The 18,779-nt window shown below is 41.1% G+C and overlaps 1 protein-coding gene across 3 annotated transcripts; it reads left to right on the top strand.

The window, feature by feature from the left end:
• Window positions 1–1,511: 1,511 nt before the first annotated feature.
• LOC308077494 (leukocyte elastase inhibitor-like) lies at window positions 1,512–17,839 on the top strand. 3 transcript variants are annotated; one of them, XM_080418206.1, is made up of 10 exons: window positions 1,512–1,670; window positions 2,917–3,102; window positions 8,672–8,776; window positions 9,341–9,481; window positions 10,076–10,193; window positions 11,327–11,469; window positions 14,202–14,279; window positions 15,082–15,171; window positions 15,261–15,441; window positions 17,057–17,839. In XM_080418206.1, exons 2-10 carry the CDS (start codon window positions 2,926–2,928, stop codon window positions 17,290–17,292), a joined length of 1,269 nt encoding a protein of 422 aa, XP_080274332.1. In that variant the 5' UTR covers window positions 1,512–1,670; window positions 2,917–2,925; the 3' UTR covers window positions 17,293–17,839. The 3 variants fall into 3 exon arrangements, with proteins under 3 accessions (XP_080274332.1, XP_080274334.1, XP_080274333.1); XM_080418207.1 differs by having other exon boundaries at window positions 1,554–1,670; window positions 2,920–3,102; XM_080418208.1 differs by lacking the exon at window positions 8,672–8,776.
• The last annotated feature ends 940 nt before the right edge of the window (window positions 17,840–18,779 follow it).

Here is an 18,779-nt window from a genome sequence, read left to right as displayed (position 1 = left end):
AAAAAAGAAAACAGCAGATTTCAAGCTCAACGCACCACATTGTGTTGTGAATTGACTATTTTCAGGATAAAGTATAAAATGATATACTCACATTGTCAACATAATCATCATCATCGTTATTATCTATCGATCTATCTATATCTATCTATATATCAACATTTTCAGCGTTGGCATTTAGCAGACGCTCATCAGAGTGAGTTTAAAGTGCAAGATCAGAATAAGCAGACTAGCAGAGCAGCCTAAGCATGAACTCTAGTCAATAAACAAGGTAGCCTTGGTACCCATAAGGTCATTAGGAACATATCGGCCTATTCTTATGGTGTTGAATACTGTAAAACTCACAGCTGAAGTCAACCAACACAATCTTCATGTTCAAGGTGTTCTCAAAGTGGGGTCTAGGGACCCCTAGTGGTCTTTGAGGGGGTCCCCAGCCAAATGTGTCAATATAGCATCAAAATCAGTTAAACCACTTTGGCTTTGGCTATTTGAAAATATACAGCCAATGTACAAGCTCACAACATGGCACGATGCAACGCATTGTCAGCTTGTAGATCTGTTATTTGCAGTATTTGTATGGGGGTCCCTGGTACAACATTATTTTCAAATGGGGGTCCGTGGCCAAATAGCCCACATGTTAATGTGGGGGTCCTTGACATTAAAAGAACAACTGGTATACAATATACAACCCTCCTGGCTCCCGGTCAGGCCGGTATGCAAACTGATACAAATATGTTAAAACTTAAATTACATGTTTTAGCAGCACATCTAGCCATTGGTGTAAAGTAACTAAGTAAATGTACTCAAGTACTGTACTTAAGTACAATTTGAGTCATTTTTACTTTACTGGAGTATTTCCAAACTTCCAAAATTACTTGTACTCCACTACTGTACATCTCAGAGGCAAATATTGTACTTTTACGCCACTACAATTATTTGAAACCTTTAGTTACTAGTTACTTTGTAGATTTTGATTATTATTACAAAACATACATTAACCCTAGGCTATTTAAACTGGCTATTTGAAAATAGCCGATCTACAAGCTCACAACGCGTAGCGATGCGAAGCATTGTGAGCTTGTAGATCTGCTATTTTCAAAAGATGTTTATACATTTGAAAACTTGAAATGGGACATTCTGCATAATTAGTATTTTTACTTTTGGTACTTTAAGTATATTTTGATGCCAATACTTTTGTACTTTTACTCAGCACATTTTGAATTCAGGACTTTTTCCACCACTGTGTCTAGGCTATCTCTTGCAGTCTGCAGGGAGCATGAGGGAGCATGAGCATGACTGACTGTAATGTAATGAGTGAAACATGTCACCTGTAATAATGACCTGGTCCACATGAGGGCGACAAAGACAAAAACAGATGGGTGTGTTGTGCGTGGGCGAGGGGGCGAGGCTACAGTGACGCATGTTTTCCAGACCTAGGATAACTAATGAAGGAGAAGACAGGTTTGTCGTTTACATCATTGGCATCAGTGTTTTCCGTTGAGCTTCCGGCTCCATTTGCCTGACATCTGGCCTCTCCTTTACAATAATATCCTTGTTCTGAACGCGGAAGAAGAAGCTGGCAAGCTGAAGTGTGTTTTGGGCGTAACTTTCATTATCATGTTCATATTCTAGTTCTGTAAAAGTTGTTCAGTAGTAGGATAGTCACCACACTGGTAAGTTACACCTCAGACACCTCATGTTAAAACCATAGTGTACAGAAATCATTGCAGCAATGCTGTTATGAATATGTCATAGTAATAGTGTTTCATTTCATTTTGTATACAAGGTGATCAGTGTACAGTATTTATTTAATCATCCTAATCCTGTTCTTTAAATGGATACAGGAAGAGTGGGGACCTAAACAGTGTGGGCACCAGGACACTCAATGTTAAATTGGTTATTATTTATGTAAAAAAAAGAAAAGAAAAAAAGGAAAGACTTTGGGAAATGTTTGAACAATTGAAGATTTGAAGTTCTTGAACATTTGACATTTATGGCCTAATATTTCTACAATTGCTCCAAATTGCTCCAAACTTGTGGATATATCATTGTCATTGTGGGCATAAACAAGTTAAAGGGTAGATGTAGGTCTGATAATGATGTGATGTGATGTGCATGTTCAAATCATGTTAACTTTTCCATGTTTCATTTTATTTAGCCTACTTTCTTTCTTTCTTTTCTTTTTGTTCTTTTGGTGAAAAAAAGGCAATTTGATATTGAGGTCCCCACAATGTTAAGGTGGCTACTCCTTCTTGTATCCAAACATTTATTTGAGAGAGCTTTGTTTTTGTGACTTTGAATAGCAATAACTTCTATGATGATGTGGTATGACTTCCAAAGCCATTCAACTGTGTAAAGAGTTGTCTATACCGGTGTACACATGGTAAACAAACTGCAGTTGGATAATGTAAAGATTGTGTATGTAATGTATATACATTATTACAGTTTAATAATGAAAATATTAATATTGTGTATACACAGGGTACTAAATGAACTGCAGTTTAAAGGGGTCTCATTTTTGGATTCATTGAAAACGCATTACCCCTGGTTCTGGTCACTGATATTGACCTTCTAATAATGTATGAGGGGACTATAGGGGCTATTCTTATATTACTTTTTCATTTAATTTAAATTTTAAATTTGTTTTATTTTCTATCGCTAGGCATTTAAAATGTAATAAAAATAGTACCCCAGAAAAAAAGAAATACATTCAAACCGAGAAAGCCTCTGTGTCATTTTAAATGTTTGCGTTGGCTATTCAAAAATAGGCAAATAGATATACAAGCTCACTTGCTTGTGCATCTGCTATTTTTGAACATCTTTGAAAAATCTTGAAAGTGTGAGAAACAGATTCGGCCTCAGGTCTTAATGGGTTAATGATGTAAAGTGTCTGTGTCCGTTTTTTTTTCTTCTTCACAGCAGATCACCATGTCATCCTCCACCCCCCTGTCAGCCGCCTGCACCACCTTCTCTCTGTCTCTGTTCAAACAGCTGACGGAGAACAACGGCACAGGCAATGTCTTCTACTCTCCTATCAGCATCTCCTCTGCTCTGGCCATGGTGCTGCTGGGAGCCCGCGGAAACACACACACACAGATGACACAGGTGGGTGCACGCACGCACATTTCACAGTTTGTCATGATTGTATATACAAGGTGAATACAATACTATTTGAACTGGGGACCCCCCCCAAAATAATCATATTTGAACTGGGGACCCCCCACCCTGACAAGCACTTGGAATTGTAGGAGTTGAGGCATTGCATTTAGTTTGAATGGGTTCCACAGATAAATATTGTGACGCCTCGCGTCGCGAGGCACTGTTTTGCCTCTTTCTTATATTATCTGACAATTTGGCCAATGTTTGACCAGTTCTTATTGTATAGTTTGTTGATCATTTTTGATGCCGTAATGGTCTTTTTTTCATTTCATTTCTTTTCTTTTTTTGAGGTATTAAAAAGGCCTTAAAAGTCCTTAAATTGTCACTTTACTGTCATCTGGTGACCCTCCCTGGGGGTCCCAACCCGCAGGTTGAGAAAAGATTTGGTGTAGAGGGAAAAAAGACTAATTACAGAGTACAACGCACTGTGCGCAGGGCCCCATGTTCCTGAGAGGGCATCAAAACGGGGTGAGAGGGAAACCCTACAGACTCCAATATGATTATCAAGGAATATGTATATCCAATGTACAACAGGTGTTTCTAGGTCTGTTGTACATTATGTGAGTTTGAGTACAAAAGGAACAGAGTCCCCCTTTCGCAGTCAGGTGGGGATGGTATGCAACATAAAAGGATGATAAAAGTACGATCATATTTTTATTATGCACCTACGAAGGCTCTATGCCCAAACATTAGCATGCTACTCATGCATAATAGCATAATAAAGAATGTGAATCTGAGGTAACAGTATCAGTTGCATTTTTATTTTGGAGTGCCGCTACTACAGTTACAGTGCCACACATGTAGTACCTTTTTTACACACACACTCTTTGGTCAGTAAAATTATCAACACTAGATTTGAACACCCATTTAACCATTTAAGCCATATACTTGGTTAAAAGACGATAAATAGCTAACATAGCTGGAATGTTACTCAGCAATTTTATTACAAGTTTTATTACAGGAAATATGAGAGGCAGGACATCGTTTCTGCTGAAAAGCCAAACTCAAAAGCAAAGAGTGGTGAGCATGACTATGATAATGCAGTATTATCTTTGACAACCAGAAAACCCTGTTTCCTCACTCATTAGTTTAGCTTCGGTACCCAGGCTTTTTTTTTTCTTCTCCTCATCCATTGACTGAGAACCAGAAGATTCACATTGTAGGGCGGGTGTAACTTTCACATGGTGCAATGTATTCTGGAATGTTGTAGTAGAATGCTGTTGTGACCTGAGAAGTAGCATAATGGTACGGAGACAAATAAATGAATACAATTACATTTAAAACTAGCTCTTAAATAATGTACAATATAATAAATCCACATGCAGGGCCCAACCAATATGAGATGTTTGGTACCGATCCTATATATTTAGCAATCAAATTCAAATACTTTGTGACGTACTTCTTTGGTCTACTGGTAAGGACCATTCACACCAAGCACGATAACAATGACGATAACTATAAATAGGTCGTTTAACTCGAATGGATGGCAGCATCCACACCACGACTATAGCCGTGGACGATGTCGTTCGGATCACTTTCAGTGTGATTTTATGAACGAGAAGCATTGAAATGCTCTCATTTAAAATCCATCTGACATCTGGGATGCAATCTGTCACTTAATCTCGGAAAGTTTTGTTAATAATGGAGATGAGGAGACTATTATGAAGCTAACGCTGGCTGGTAGGCTAACTGTCGTTACCTCAGGTAGGCTACAACTATGAGAACCAGCCTCTCTCTCTCTCTCTCTCTCTCTCTCTCTCTCTCTCTCTCTCTCTTCCCCCCCCCCCCCCCTTTTCCAAATATGGTTTACACTTGAAGTCCGAGATCCACTTGAGAGCCACGCCATTATAACGTCTAGTTTATGCTGCGTCGGGCGATGGTGTCATGTGCCATAAATAGCCGTTCTATAAGCTCACAAGTATGTCCCATCTTGTTGAGGCACCACCTGCCACCGTTTATCCAATCTAAATGATGATCAGTAGATAGTGACATTACATAGAACAGGCGCGTCCATATTTGGAAATGTGAAAATACTGTAGGGCCAACTGCATCTCCTGATACTGTATACTGTGTCTTTGCACCATAAGAAAGTCACATACAAATGCATCACATTACAACAAATTTATTTTGTTGGTAGTGTAGTCAAATGTATAGAGTACAGAAGTCCTGACGTCACTCGTCCATCCCCTGGGTCGTAAAGTAATTTCTCTATGGAGAATAACATTGGGTCATCATAGAATTGTCTCATATAAGAATTGTGGTCCAAAAATAAGCAAACTGTCTCTGCGATATTGTCAGGGAGGTGGCTCTGTATCGTTTATGATAGTCAGTCACTCATATTTGAAACAGTCCGTTTCTGGAGAAAATGTAACTAATTCGGTGGAAGTAACATTCGCGTTTTCTCACCGTCAGTTGATGCTTCATATCCATAAGAGTCAAACCGCCGGGGTCATTTTTTTTTTTTTGGAACACAGTTCTTATTTAACGCGATATTAAACACGTCTATGGGAATTCAGAACGGGGGAAAAGAACACGACCCAGGTAGGATGTGTAAATGACGTCAGACTTCGGTGCTCAATGGTAAGTCACTTATCTGTGCTGTGAACAAAAACTAATCCAGTTCTTTTTTCAGCCTTTTTTCGCATGCATGCACCGCATTGCAATTATATAAAGTCCAATAAATTGTCTTTTGTTCAAATGGCAGTGTAACAAAATGTAACCAGTCTTACACATCTTGATAATGAGACAAACACAAGGAACAAGCAGTTATGAATCCTTTCAAATTCTCAATTCTCAATTCATTTTTAGGCGTAAATAATACATTTGAGGAAAGAAGCAGGCCTTATCAAATCTGCCCTCGTGCCACAATTGGCGTCCGGGCTGGACTTTGGACATGTCTGACATAGACCATGCTGGAATGTGTTATCGTCTGTCTCCATAGAGTCTGGGGTGTCAGAAATATTGTCACACTGTTGTCTTAGTAGGGCTGGGCAATTCACTGAAAATATAGAACCAATAACCGACTTGATCTTAACCACTTAAACCCTCTAGACTTGGTAAACTGGAAAAAAAATCTGTCTTCACCAAATGTCTTTGCCCCAAAAAAATGCAGATCTACAAGCTTACAATGCATCATGTTGCGACACATTGACAGCTTGTAGAGCTGTAAATAATTGAGAAGCAAGGAACCACTGGTTCTCTTCTAGATTGGATTCTTCATTTTCACTTAGGGGTGTTGAGTTACTAGTGTAGTGACACACCAACAGTCACAAATAGGATGTAATAAACTACTGTAGGATGTGATAAACTAATCAGCCCACAGTGTTGTTGGCTAATGTTTTATCAGTCTGTTACTTCTGTCTCCTAACAACAGACATACGGTATAAATGTCCAACACACATGCATATCTTTATTAATTCAGTATGTAATCCTGCAGGCATAATGTAAGTGGCCCTTTTGGAGGCAATCTTTGAGGGTTATATGCAATTTTAACGTATTATTGTATTCATGATTACAGGTGTTCAGTATTACTGTACATGTCTCAATATTTCAACTTTTGAAGGCTTTGGGTAAATCCTTAAGTGTTGTGCTAAGGAATTCATGTTTGGTCACGTTGGGTTGCACCAAAGCAAATTCTTCTCATGGCAAAAAAACTGCTCTGGCCATGATGACATAGTCCATTAGACTTTTTGAACGGCTCCACTCCTCACTTGGCACATTTGATGAACTTGGCACATACCATGCTTCAAATATTTAGTACTAATCCACCCACACATTGAGTTATTGCTCTTCTCAGATAGGCTAACGCTTTCTAAACGGAGGTCACGAGGTGATACCACTGTACAACATCATTGGTCATTGGTTGTCATATACTCCTTTATTAATCCTGAGGGAAATTCAAACATAAGTTGTCAGTTGGCAAAAATACAGGTAAGAGCGTAGAGAACAAGTACAGAGAAGCCAAACAAACAAAAAGGGTAACAATATCAAAAGAAGGTATAAAGATGACTTAACATCTGACCTTTCCTTCTTAGGGTTGGGATTTTAACAATTACGGTTCCTTAACGATTCCCTGTTAACGGTCCAATTCCTTAATGGTTCCCTTTAAATGATTCCTACAGTATGTGTATATATAAAAAAAATCCGATGAACACAAATTCAATCATACAGTATAGCATACATATCATTGTAGTGGTTCTCAAAGACCCTCTGGGTCAATTGAGGGGGTTCCAAATGGACCCTTACAGGTCTGTAACTCTGAGAGAACCCTTACGGGTCCATTTGGTTCCATTTGTACACTCTCAGAGTTATGGCGGTCAATTGTATAGCAGACGTGAAGTCCTCCACATACCAGCTCTGACAGTGTGATAAAACCGGTTTCGGGAACGGTTCCAAATGTGATGGAACTGATTCCGGTTCCTCAATGCTGGATCCAGCTCCTCCGGTTCCGGATACCAACCAGTGGCGTACCCACCATAGAGCCAAGGCAGGCGTCCGCCTGCCCAACTCAAATTTAGCCTCCCCTAGAAAATAAAGTAAAAGACTGGTTGAAAAACAAGCAGTGAAAAAATTCACACCGAATAGTGCCCGTCGAGCCATTAGCCCGCCTCCTCGTCCATTCACGCGGGCAGGCAGCCAATCACTACCGTATACAGTCAGTAGGGCGACACTCGTCTATAGTGATGCAAATGTATGCCTTTGTTTTCATGGCATGGGGTGCCAGGAATGCCAGGTGTGGGGGTCTGGGCCATCACCTGTACTCACCTGGCATAAAAGGGGCTCTGAGAGCAGCTTTAGCCATTCATTACCAAATATAATAATTTGTGCAGGACATCATGTTCGCCTTTTCTGTAATGCTGCTTTTTTGAGAATAAAAATACATACATTGAATATACTTGCATATTGTTTTTATTAACGTTTTTCAGTTTTGTAGTCAGTGTAGTGTTGTTGTTAACTTGTTTCCCCCAAGATTTTCCGTTTTCCCCCGAGTACCCCCCGGGGGGGGGGGGGGGGGGGGGGCGGGGGGGCGAAATCTCGCCTGCCTTAAATGTAATTCCTGGGAACGCCACTGATACCAACACTACTGCACCTGAACAGCTCAGGTGTGCATAGTGCACAGGTCACCAATAGGTGGAAATAAGTAACATTTGCATTCAGTCATCAACAAAAATGGCACATAAATACACCGGGCTACATCAATATGACATAAACGCGTATGTGTGTGCACAGCAAAGATCAGAGTGCTAATTTAACCCTGTGCACTTTAAGAAAACATTTAAGACTGACTTAACTAGCAGTGGTAAGTATTGAGGATTATGTGTACCTATGCTACTACATTGTCAGAAGGAAACCGAACAAAACATACGTTTTACTCGTATATACCTGCACAAGATGTAACAATAAAGTACAACCTTGAACATTGAGGATACACATACCACAGTAGAGTGACAAAGCATTTTTTCCCCCTTCTACTTTGTCCTAATTTTGACACACAACATGCTGATCGCACCTCCAGGTTCTCTGCTTTTCGAAGGCAGAGGAGCCCAGTCAGGCAGCAGCAGAACAGACACAGATGCAACAGCAGGTCCAGATGTCCAGACTACCTCTTCACCTGCAGAAGGTGCTACAGTAGCAAAGCTAACTAACTACTAAAGGGCTGTGTTACTAACTGGCAGCTGGGTTCTGACTCACTGGGTACTGACTCACTGGTGATGGGAATGTTCTCTCTTATCTGTATTGGTGGACTGTGTGAGAGAGTCTTTATGCGTCATTTGGTGTCAGGATTAATGGGCCGTGTCCACTGAGATGTTTTTTTCCCCCTGTGCACAGCATATGTTTTGAATTGTTTACAATGGAAGCGCCGTGTTTTTGGAAACCCCCGGCAACGAGGCGCTGGGTGTTTATTTTGCACCTATGTTATACTTACAATGGTGTCATGCAAAGATAGCGTGAATACAGCATTGTGAGACCTGCTATTTCCGCTACTTTTAACATGTTTTACAAATTTGAAAGTTGAAAGGGATTAACTTTTTGTAGCCCTATTGGACTTCATGGCCCTACTGTATTAAAAAAAGTCAAATTCGATTATTTTATTCAAATCTATTAGTACGATTAACGGTTGCACGCCTAATAAAAACAAATGTACTTCCCTCACTCAGTGGTCTAATGTTTTGATCTCCCACAGTCCCTGCACCTCCACAATGTCAAGGGTGACGTCCATGTGGACTTCTCCAAGCTCATGAGTGACCTGAACAAGACCGGAACGTCTTACTCCCTCAGCGTGGCCAACCGGCTCTACGGAGAGCAGTCCTACCAGTTTGTTGAGGTGTGTGTGCGTGCGTGTGTGCGTGGCAGTTGTACTGCTATTGACACAGCAGTACAACTCAGTGTATACTGGTAATCTTTTTGGCCTGCTCTACGTGTGTGTGTGTGTGTGTGTGTGTGTGTGTGGTGTGTGTGTGTGTGTGTGTGTGTGTGTGTGTGTGTGTGTGTGTGTGTGTGTGTGTGTGTGTGTGTGTGTGTGTGTGTGTGTGTGTGTGTGTGTGTGTGTGTGTGTGTGTGTGTGTGTGTGTGTGTGTGTGTGTGTGTGTGTGTGTGTGTCTGTGTGTGTCTACTGAGAATCATAACGAACCTTGGGCACAGATGTAGATTCTCTATACTCATATTTGGAAGCCTGGGCCATGTATATAAAATCACCACGAGTGGCCTAACAATCGCTGGCATCACAAAGAGCAAAGCCAAACAACTCGCTAAATATTGCTCTGTTTCAGCTGTTATAGGCAGTTTGTCTGTGTGGAGGAGAAGGTGCCGTGTGTATCCTTAGGTGCCATGAACTATCAACCCTGTTACATTTGTTTCCCTGTAAATTAATTGTAATTTGGATTCAAATAAAGAATTAAAATGTGTGTGTGTGTTCCAGGAGTTCTTAGGTGCCACCAAAAAACACTACAATGCACAGCTGGAGTCTGTGGACTTCAAGACCATGGCAGAGGCGGCCAGGGTCAACATCAACGGCTGGGTAGAGAAACAGACACAAGGTACACACGGACACGCACAGGACTTAGGTCAGAGTAGGTAATGAGAGACCATAGAAATACAATCAATCAATCAATCAATCAAAATCAACCTAAGGGCTCATCTATACTTTGTATAGTTGTGTCGTCACTCTGCGAAAAGAACAGACTTTAAACTGAAACTTAGGCTTAAAGGTTAGGAAAGTCGGCAGCTGTTTGGAAATTCAATGGTTTGAATCCATTATACCACTGGCAGAATACATTCTCAACCATTCAACAGTTACCAATGAGGTGTTTTTGAGCAAGGCACTTAGATAAAGACCGCTATTGTAAATGTCATTGTCTATAGACAGGGAGCTGCGTTCTCGCTTGGATCAGCCGTGGTCACACTGCGCTCCTCATGTGTGTATACGTGGGAAAAAGTTGACCACAATCCTGCTCTTGTTTCAGGCGGGCGTGTGCTTGAAACGAGCACAGCTGTTAGATTGCCCACGCCTCCCTACCTACCCGCTCGCCTCTCATTTTCTCCGCCAGGCCGGACGGCCGGAGACTAAGTTTTTGCCCCCCCCCTGTGTGTGTGTGTGTTTGTGTGTGTGTGTGTGTGTGTGTGTGTGTGTGTGTGTGTGTGTGTGTGCGCGCGCAACTAATCTCCGGCACCGTTGGACCAATCGGCATGAAACTTTTAACGCGCACCACACTCCCAGTAGGCCAAGGAAGAACCTCTACCCCAGTTTTTCAAATTGACCTCATGGTGGCACTATAAAAGGGCCCTTCATGTTTTGGCCTATAACTCTTGAGCCGTAGGTCGTACAACCCCCCCCCCAGAAAACCATTTTGTTTTCTTCAAAACACACTTTTTGCTAAGTACTCGTACTGATTTTGTCCAAGACGCATGTCAATCGGTAGACATGTCTGTGGTCACGTGAACGATGTATCTGACAGCTTTTTCAGATTCCATTCAGTTACTTCCCATCTGAAAAGTCCTACATCATACTAAACATTTTCCCTTCGAATGGATTCATTTTAGATTTTGTAATTCTCAATTATAAGCTAACTTTGACAAAAAAAGAATCCCTTATTGTCCCTTATTTGAAAAATCGGTTAACAGCCCCACACTTTAGTGTAGCTTGACTCCATGTGTTGTGTGTGTTGTTTAGATAAAATCAAGGATCTGCTGGCCGCGGGTGTGGTGGATGAGATGACCAAACTGGTGCTGGTCAATGCCATCTACTTCAAAGGCATGTGGGACAAGCCGTTCAAGGCCACCAGCACCCGTGATGCTCAGTTCAAAACCAGCAAGGTAACATGATGATACTCAGTTTACACTCAACAAGGTAACATCAGTGACAGCTAAGGTGTTGTTATAGTATATTGTATCTTGGCTTAAAGGAGAATTTTGGGCTAAGGTTTTCTTACCTTTTCTATGACGTTATGATATCTTAGGATGAATGGTACAGTAGAAAAATGTCATAACTCCATCCTGGGTCCGCCACAGCTTAAAACGTGCGCGGATAGGCCTTGCGTTAGATCGCATATTTTAATAGCTTTTTATTTAAAAAAGATTGGTGAGATCTGACGTTCATAGTGACAGAACAAAAAAAGAAACAGAAGTCTCGCTAGACGAGATTTCAATCTCGAGATTTCAATCTCGTCTAGCGTTTTTTTTTGGGGGTTTCATAGTGTTCTGTCACTATGAACAAAAAAAAGAAAAAAATATATTAAAATATGGGATCTAGCGCAAGGCCTATCCGTGCACGTTTTAAGCTGTGGCGGACCCTGTAAGGAGTTATTAAATGTTTCTACTGTACCATTCATCCTAAGATATCATAACATCATAGAAAATGTAAGAAAACCTTAGTCCTAAATTCTCCTTTAAGCAGGCATGTAGACGGATTTATAAAATGATTGAAACTGATTTATGTCATACTGTAGGTTTGTGGTTAGTTGTGAGAAGAGGATGGGTTAATATTCAGTGTACAGACAAAATAACACAAAATTGTTTATTTATTATCATTGTGGTGTCTTGAAAGGCTAAATAACTAAATTCAAGTTATTAAGAAGGGCCTTCTCAGAAGAACAATGTTCTTTAGTAGGGCAGGGGAATATTATTATACATAACAAAATCGCTTGCTTTATAAACAGTCCCCAAGTGGTGCAGAAAACCATGGAAAAGAGAAAACTAAGGCTAAAAAAAAACTTATAATATAAAGCATAGGCAATTAATTAAACAGACCAATGCATATCGATTATAAAGTCTAGTTCAGAGTAGTTGAAACTTGTGACCACCTGCAGCAGAAGGTCAGTGTGTAAAGAAAAGCACTCATGCATGCATCACTAGACTGAGCTTTTTGTGTGAGTGACAGAATCAGATTGGTGTGAGCAACGTGTTTTGTGTGATCAGAAATGTGTTGCGAGATTCTAAAACCCGTTCCATCATGTCGCAAATATTTGGTGTGAACTACGTAGGTTTAAAGTCTTCATCGGGCTGTGTTTGCGAGATCTTAGATGAAAGAAGAGGTGATCTCATTTCTGACATATTTACTAGTGTGCTTACAGTACCTCTTGTACAGTACATATACGAAGGGCTTATTTAAGGGTGGGTAGATTGGGTAGATACTGTGAACCTAATAAAGACCAAGTTGTATTGAACATATGACTAACCTTTTCCAGTACGGACAGACACACCCTCTTACCACGGACAGACAGTGTTCATACAAGAGATGTGCTGTGTGGCACAACGTGTGCACACACACACACACACAGTGGGGAAGTCACACAGACACACCCAGGTTGTGCAACCTGAGCCGTCCACACCTATCCTTACTTCTCTGTGTAAATGATTCACCAGGCTGGAAGTCATGGGGTTCATATGATCATCACACTGGTCTAACTTCCTCAGAGGGCTCGGAAGTGACATGATGACTTATGACCATTGCATAAGCTATGTGATACATTCACTATACAGTACGTGCTGTCAGGCAGAAACCTTGTATGCCCAATACTTTTCATTTTCAAGAAATGGAAAAAGAAAAAGCCTGTGTGCCAATGGATCCAGTGTAGTTATGATTTAGTCACAAGCTGTAGCTAATACTTTTCATCGGTTAAATATGTACAATAGTCGTAACCACTTTACACCTTGGGCATGTCATTGTAGGCAATTATTTTCAAAAAGTTTTTTGAAAAACAGATCACGCGAATCGGTGCAGAGTATCTCTATAGTCATGTGATCAACACGGATCTGTCCGATTTTCCATATTCCATCCTGATTGGCTAAGATTGGCTTCCAAAGTTTGTTTTGAACAAAATGCCTCAAATCATGAACACAGCTTGCGATTTCCGTGAGATTTTGCACGCACATTCCCGCTAGGCCGAGGAAGACATTTTCAAATCAGCCTTTTGGTGGCGAGTTTTTACCTATAACTGCAGCGATCTGCGTGAAACTTTGCACGAGGCCAAGGAAAAACCTTTGCTCTGTATTTTTCCACATCTGCCTTTTAGAGCGCCACCAGGAGGCTGCCTTTTGTAAAACTACTTTTTTGATATTGCTCCTTCAGATTCTGTCCAAAAATCATGCATTTTTCACATTGGCCTGTTATAGCGCCACCATCAGGTCTAATTTAGCAAAACACATTTTCGGAACAAAATGCCTCAAATCATGAATGCAGTGTCCGATTGCCGTGAAAGGCGTAAGAAGAAATGGCACCCTTTTCACATTAGCCTATTATAGCGCCACCAGGAGGCCACAATAACCTACTGTACCTGACCTGGCAGAGACCTGTGCTCCGAGCAGCATTTTTTTCTAGTTAGTTATTTTCGCTATTTTGAGAGATGGCTAAAATGAGCTTGTAGATCAGCTATTTTCGACCAAGAGATTTGGTGTATAGGGGAAAAAAAGAGGGGACCATGTATAGACTGCTGGGGGACCCCGTCAACAAAGTATATCTTTAAATCATAGTTTTTAAAGATGTCCATGCCATACTGTACTTGGCTCAATGCATTTTGTCTGTGTGTTGTTTTTGACATTGTTGGCAGACTGAAACCAAGCCGGTGAAGATGATGTACCAGAGCGCTAAGTTCCGCCTTGCCTTCATCCCTGATTTGAACTGTCAGGTAATCAATCAGTTATTCTTCCTTTTATTTAGATCTGTGTAAACGCAAAAGGACACTTTGGTAGGTTTGGGTTGTACCATGATGTAGCTCCAAATATTGGTGAGATATTGTGCTTGTACCTCTATGAGTGAGTGACAAATAGACCCTCCTTGATTCTCCACATAAAGTAACGCAAGTGTCAGGTTTTGTGATGTTACATATTGGCATTATCTGCTTTATTTGAGTTTGTTTATGTGCTAAAAGAGTGACTGAGGGCTGTTGGGACTTTTGGGACTCTTTGGCGATTGGTTCATACTGGATTACTGAATACTGCCCCCCCCCCCCTGGATTATCCCGATCCCGATTGGGTCGTTTAGATTTGCAAATGAGAAGAAGTTGCCTTTTACAGCGTCACCAGACCTGAATGCGAGGCTAGCGATTTCAGGGGCTGGAGCCAGGCTAATGGTGAAGCACACCCTTGAGTGTAATATTGCTTAAATCAATGACACAACTATTGAAGATATCTCACCAATATTTGGAGTAACTACGCTGCGCAACCTACCTGTAAACCTCCACCAAAGTGACATTTTGCCTTTAAGAAACAAGGAAATGGCTTCTCAGCTCAACCAACCAAGCAGTTTTTTTTATTGGGATACCCCATAAACCTTAACCACAGGTGATTTGATTAATCAGTCCATAATTAGTCAATGGTTTTCTATGTTATGTAAAAACATATTACCTTGAGTTTTGATTCATTCGTGTCAAATTGCTTCTACATTATTGTTTATTGGTTGTAAGCAGTATGTCCCACTGTGTTTGTCAGGTCCTGGAGCTGCCTTACACAGGGAAAGACCTGAGCATGCTCATCTTTCTGCCTATTGAGATGGAGGACAATACGACAGGCCTGGAGAAGGTAGGACACACTCCGCGCAGATTTGGGGGTAGCTATAAAGTCAATTCTCTCTCTCCAATCTCTGATAATCTAACCCATTATATCCCCAGCTAGAAAAGGCTCTGACCTATGAGAACTTTGTGGACTGGACCAACCCAGACATGATGGATGAGATGAAGGTTCAGCTGGGTCTGCCTAAATTCAAGTTGGAGCAGACGGTCGACATGAAGGAGGTCCTGACCAAGATGGGCATGGTGGACGCCTTTGACATCGCAAAGAGCGACTTCTCCGGTACGTGCTGCACAGTACCACTCGCAGCACAAACGATGGGCTTGCAAGTTTGACACACGGACTTGATAGGTGGACCTATAGAAAATAGACAACCCACAACAGAACACTAGCTTTATTGTATTATTATTGGTTTGTGTGTCCTATCAAGCCTACATGGTTATCCAAATAAAGGGAAAGATGGATTTAATATTTAGACGCACATTATGTCCTTATTGCTACCACAGGCTAATGCGTTTCATCAGGAGCCTTTTTCATCGAAAAGAAGTATACACGTTTTACGCTGCTCTGATGAAGGCTTCTGCCAAAACACCTTAGCCTGAGGTAGCAATAAAGACATGCATCTGACTCATCACCTTTACTAAATATCTGTGCTGGAAATATTTGCTGGTTAGATACTGTATGCCAGGGGTCTTCAACAGGGGGTCCGGGGGTCCTCAGAGTTACTACAGGGGGTCCGCCAAATCTTTGTGTGATATGATTTTTTTTTACCTTAACCACTTGAACCCTAGCATCCTTTTTCTGAGGAGAACTTTAGCAAAAAATAGCAGATCTACAAGCACACAACGGCAAGGCGTTGTGAGCTTGTAGATCGGCTATTTTTGGCAAAGAGGTGATTGGTGTAGAGGGAAAAAAGAGCAGACCAAGTAAACAAAAAAAGTTGAATCTAAAACACAATTTTATACAATATAGAGGGGGTCCCTGCTTCATCTCTCTCTCAGCTAGGGGGTCCTTGGCCTGAAAACGTTGAAGACCCCTGCTGTATGCCTTTCATTATAGTCAAACCTGCAACCTAATATCGTGATTCGAATCGTATCGTGAGTTGAGTGAATCGTTACATGCCTAGCTAGCACACTAAAGGTCCATTTATGCTTTGTGCAATGAACAATGTTTTGCACGATGAGAGTAACGTCAAGACGACAGAGGTGTGTCGCGGACGATCTTCGGAGAGGGTGCGGCGTACCTCTGGAAAAATGAACGGTCACAGACCTCATCATAAAATCTTGCATGCTCTGATTGGTCGGGAAGAGGAAGGACAGTAAGCTCCGTTTCCACGGAGACGTATGAGACTCTATTCACTCCGTTGTTTTCATTTTGTGTCGACGCTGTTGGCAAGTCGCAGAATGTTGTTGCAGAGACTTGAAACTTGCTTGTGATAGGTAACACACTAAATGTCACCGCACCACGAACAAAATGTTTATTTTACACAAACCAGAACTTTGTGAGACACGTAGTACAATCCGTTGTTTGACACTTGTCGGGCAAAGCATACATTTAACACATTGAGTGCCAAAAACGGCTATAGCTGTGCCGAGTGCCGCGCTATGAGCTTGTAGATCTGCTATTTTTGAAAAAACATGAAAAAGTGTGCATATCTTTGAATATTTATATTTTTTTTAAGCAAAAATGTACTGATATCTTGGCGGCCCCTGGCACAAAAAAATATCAAATGGGGGTCCGTGGCCAAATGTATAACAATTTAGGGGTCCTTGGCATGAAAAAGGTTGAAAACCACTAGTGTAGACAGTAAAAAAACATCCAGTTTTCTTAAGTCTACAGGTTTTAAGTGGTTAACCGATGTGTCCTTCCTCTTGTCTTGCCCTCGCGTCCTCTCCAGGCATGTCTCCAGCCAACGACCTGGTGCTTTCCAAGGTGGTTCACAAGGCGTTCGTGGAGGTGAACGAGGAGGGAACGGAGGCGGCGGCCGCCACCGCCGCCGTCATGATGATGCGCTGCGCCATGCCCCCCCCTGCTAGCTTCGTGGCCGACCACCCCTTCCTCTTCTTCATCCGACACAACCCCTCCATGAGCATCCTGTTTGCCGGCCGATACTGCTCCCCTCCGGCTTCTTGAGTTGGTTTCTCAACTCAACTCTGGTCCTGGTCAGCTGGACCATAGTCTCTCACACCAGACAACTTATTCCACACTCTCTGAAGTTCTGTAACTACACCTCCTGAAAGCTGACAACGCAAGCTGTCATCTGTTTGTCATTTCCATTCGCGGAAATGTATTTTCAAATATCTTTTCAAATTTGCTTCTCCATGGAACATGAGTGAATACTTCTCTGTCCCAGACATAATCAATTCTGGAGTGATTATTGCCTTCTTGTAGATTTTTTGTCAAAGGCAGGCCTGCAAAATGTTTCCACAAATGGAAGATTTGTATTAACTACTTCAATTCCTTACAAACTCTGCCCCCTGACTGAATCCCACTCCTTCCTGCCTTATCCTGCCCCTGTTTTGTTTTTTTATCTCTTCTTTTCTTTCTGTCTTTTTCTTAACTAAATCTTAGTTATCCTTAATCATGACGATCTGCTTTATCCAATTGTATTTTCAACGGTGTTCATTAAAATCCATACTGTATACTGTGCATTTTTGTGAAATAACACACAGATACTGCTTATATTGTCTTCTATTGTTTTTCTTTCCTGTGCACACAGAGATAAAGGAGAAAAAGTAAAGGGGGGGGGGGGTTACACATGAACTGTATTCTTTTCCCTAATAAAATATATTTATTTAAACTGGGATGCAAAAACAAATGCTCAAATAATTCAAATAAAAGGACAATGGATAGGTGAAAAACAAACATTGTTGGAGTAATGCGTTCACTCCATATTGATCAAAGATGAAACGGGAACATGTTTTAGTACCGTTGTTTTGTCACAAAATGGGGCACTTTCCTATCATGAGGTCATCAGTGGTGGAAAAAGTAAAAATGTTTTACTTGTAAAATGATCAATTCTGCCATGTAGAAATACTCTGTTAAAAGTAGAAGTCCGGTAATCAAAATGTACTTGAGTAAAAGTACAATAGTATTGGCATCAAAATTTGCTTTAAGTACCAAAAGTTAAAAATACTCATTATGCAGAAATGTCCATGAAGTCTTCTTATTCCTTGAAGTCTGTACATAAATGTTCATGTACAGACTTCAAGGAATAAGAAACCCTATGCATGTGGACCCCACTTTCTATCTAGACTAATTGAAATGCATTGGCAGAATCCGCCCTCATAGGTAGAACAAAAGTGTGGTGTGACCGTGCCCTTAAAGAGTATTTCTACATTGCAGTATTGATACTTTTACTTAAGTAAAAATACATTAGTACTTTTCCCACCACTGATTCTACCTAGAAATACGACTTTACACATTAGACAAACATTCAGGAGCATTAGAAGCATGTGGCTGGCTTGAGAGATGCACTGCCTGTATGCCTATACATGGTACAGTAGTACCCCCTAGAGGATAAAAACTAAACTGTAAACAGTCCTTCCCATTGAAAATGGAGTAACTGTAAAACGACTTACTGTACAAGCACTGTGGTGTAAAGTAACTTAGTACATTTA

Source organism: Gymnoscopelus braueri (genome assembly GCF_963280865.1).
Source record: "Gymnoscopelus braueri genome assembly, chromosome: 21".
Lineage (NCBI taxonomy): Eukaryota > Metazoa > Chordata > Actinopteri > Myctophiformes > Myctophidae > Gymnoscopelus > Gymnoscopelus braueri.
The sequence above is the reverse complement of the archived record's forward strand: the minus strand, read 5'-3'. Positions and strand labels throughout refer to the sequence as shown.

What these genes read in the sequence shown, in the direction of transcription:
- LOC308077494 (XM_080418206.1), top strand. Translation starts at nt 2,926, where the DNA reads ATGTCATCCTCCACCCCCCTGTCAGCCGCCTGCACCACCTTCTCTCTG. An exon ending in TACCTCTTCACCTGCAGAAG is followed by an intron (nt 8,777 to 9,340) that starts GTGCTACAGTAG and finishes GATCTCCCACAG; the next exon opens with TCCCTGCACCTCCACAATGT. An exon ending in CTCAGTTCAAAACCAGCAAG is followed by an intron (nt 11,470 to 14,201) that starts GTAACATGATGA and finishes CATTGTTGGCAG; the next exon opens with ACTGAAACCAAGCCGGTGAA.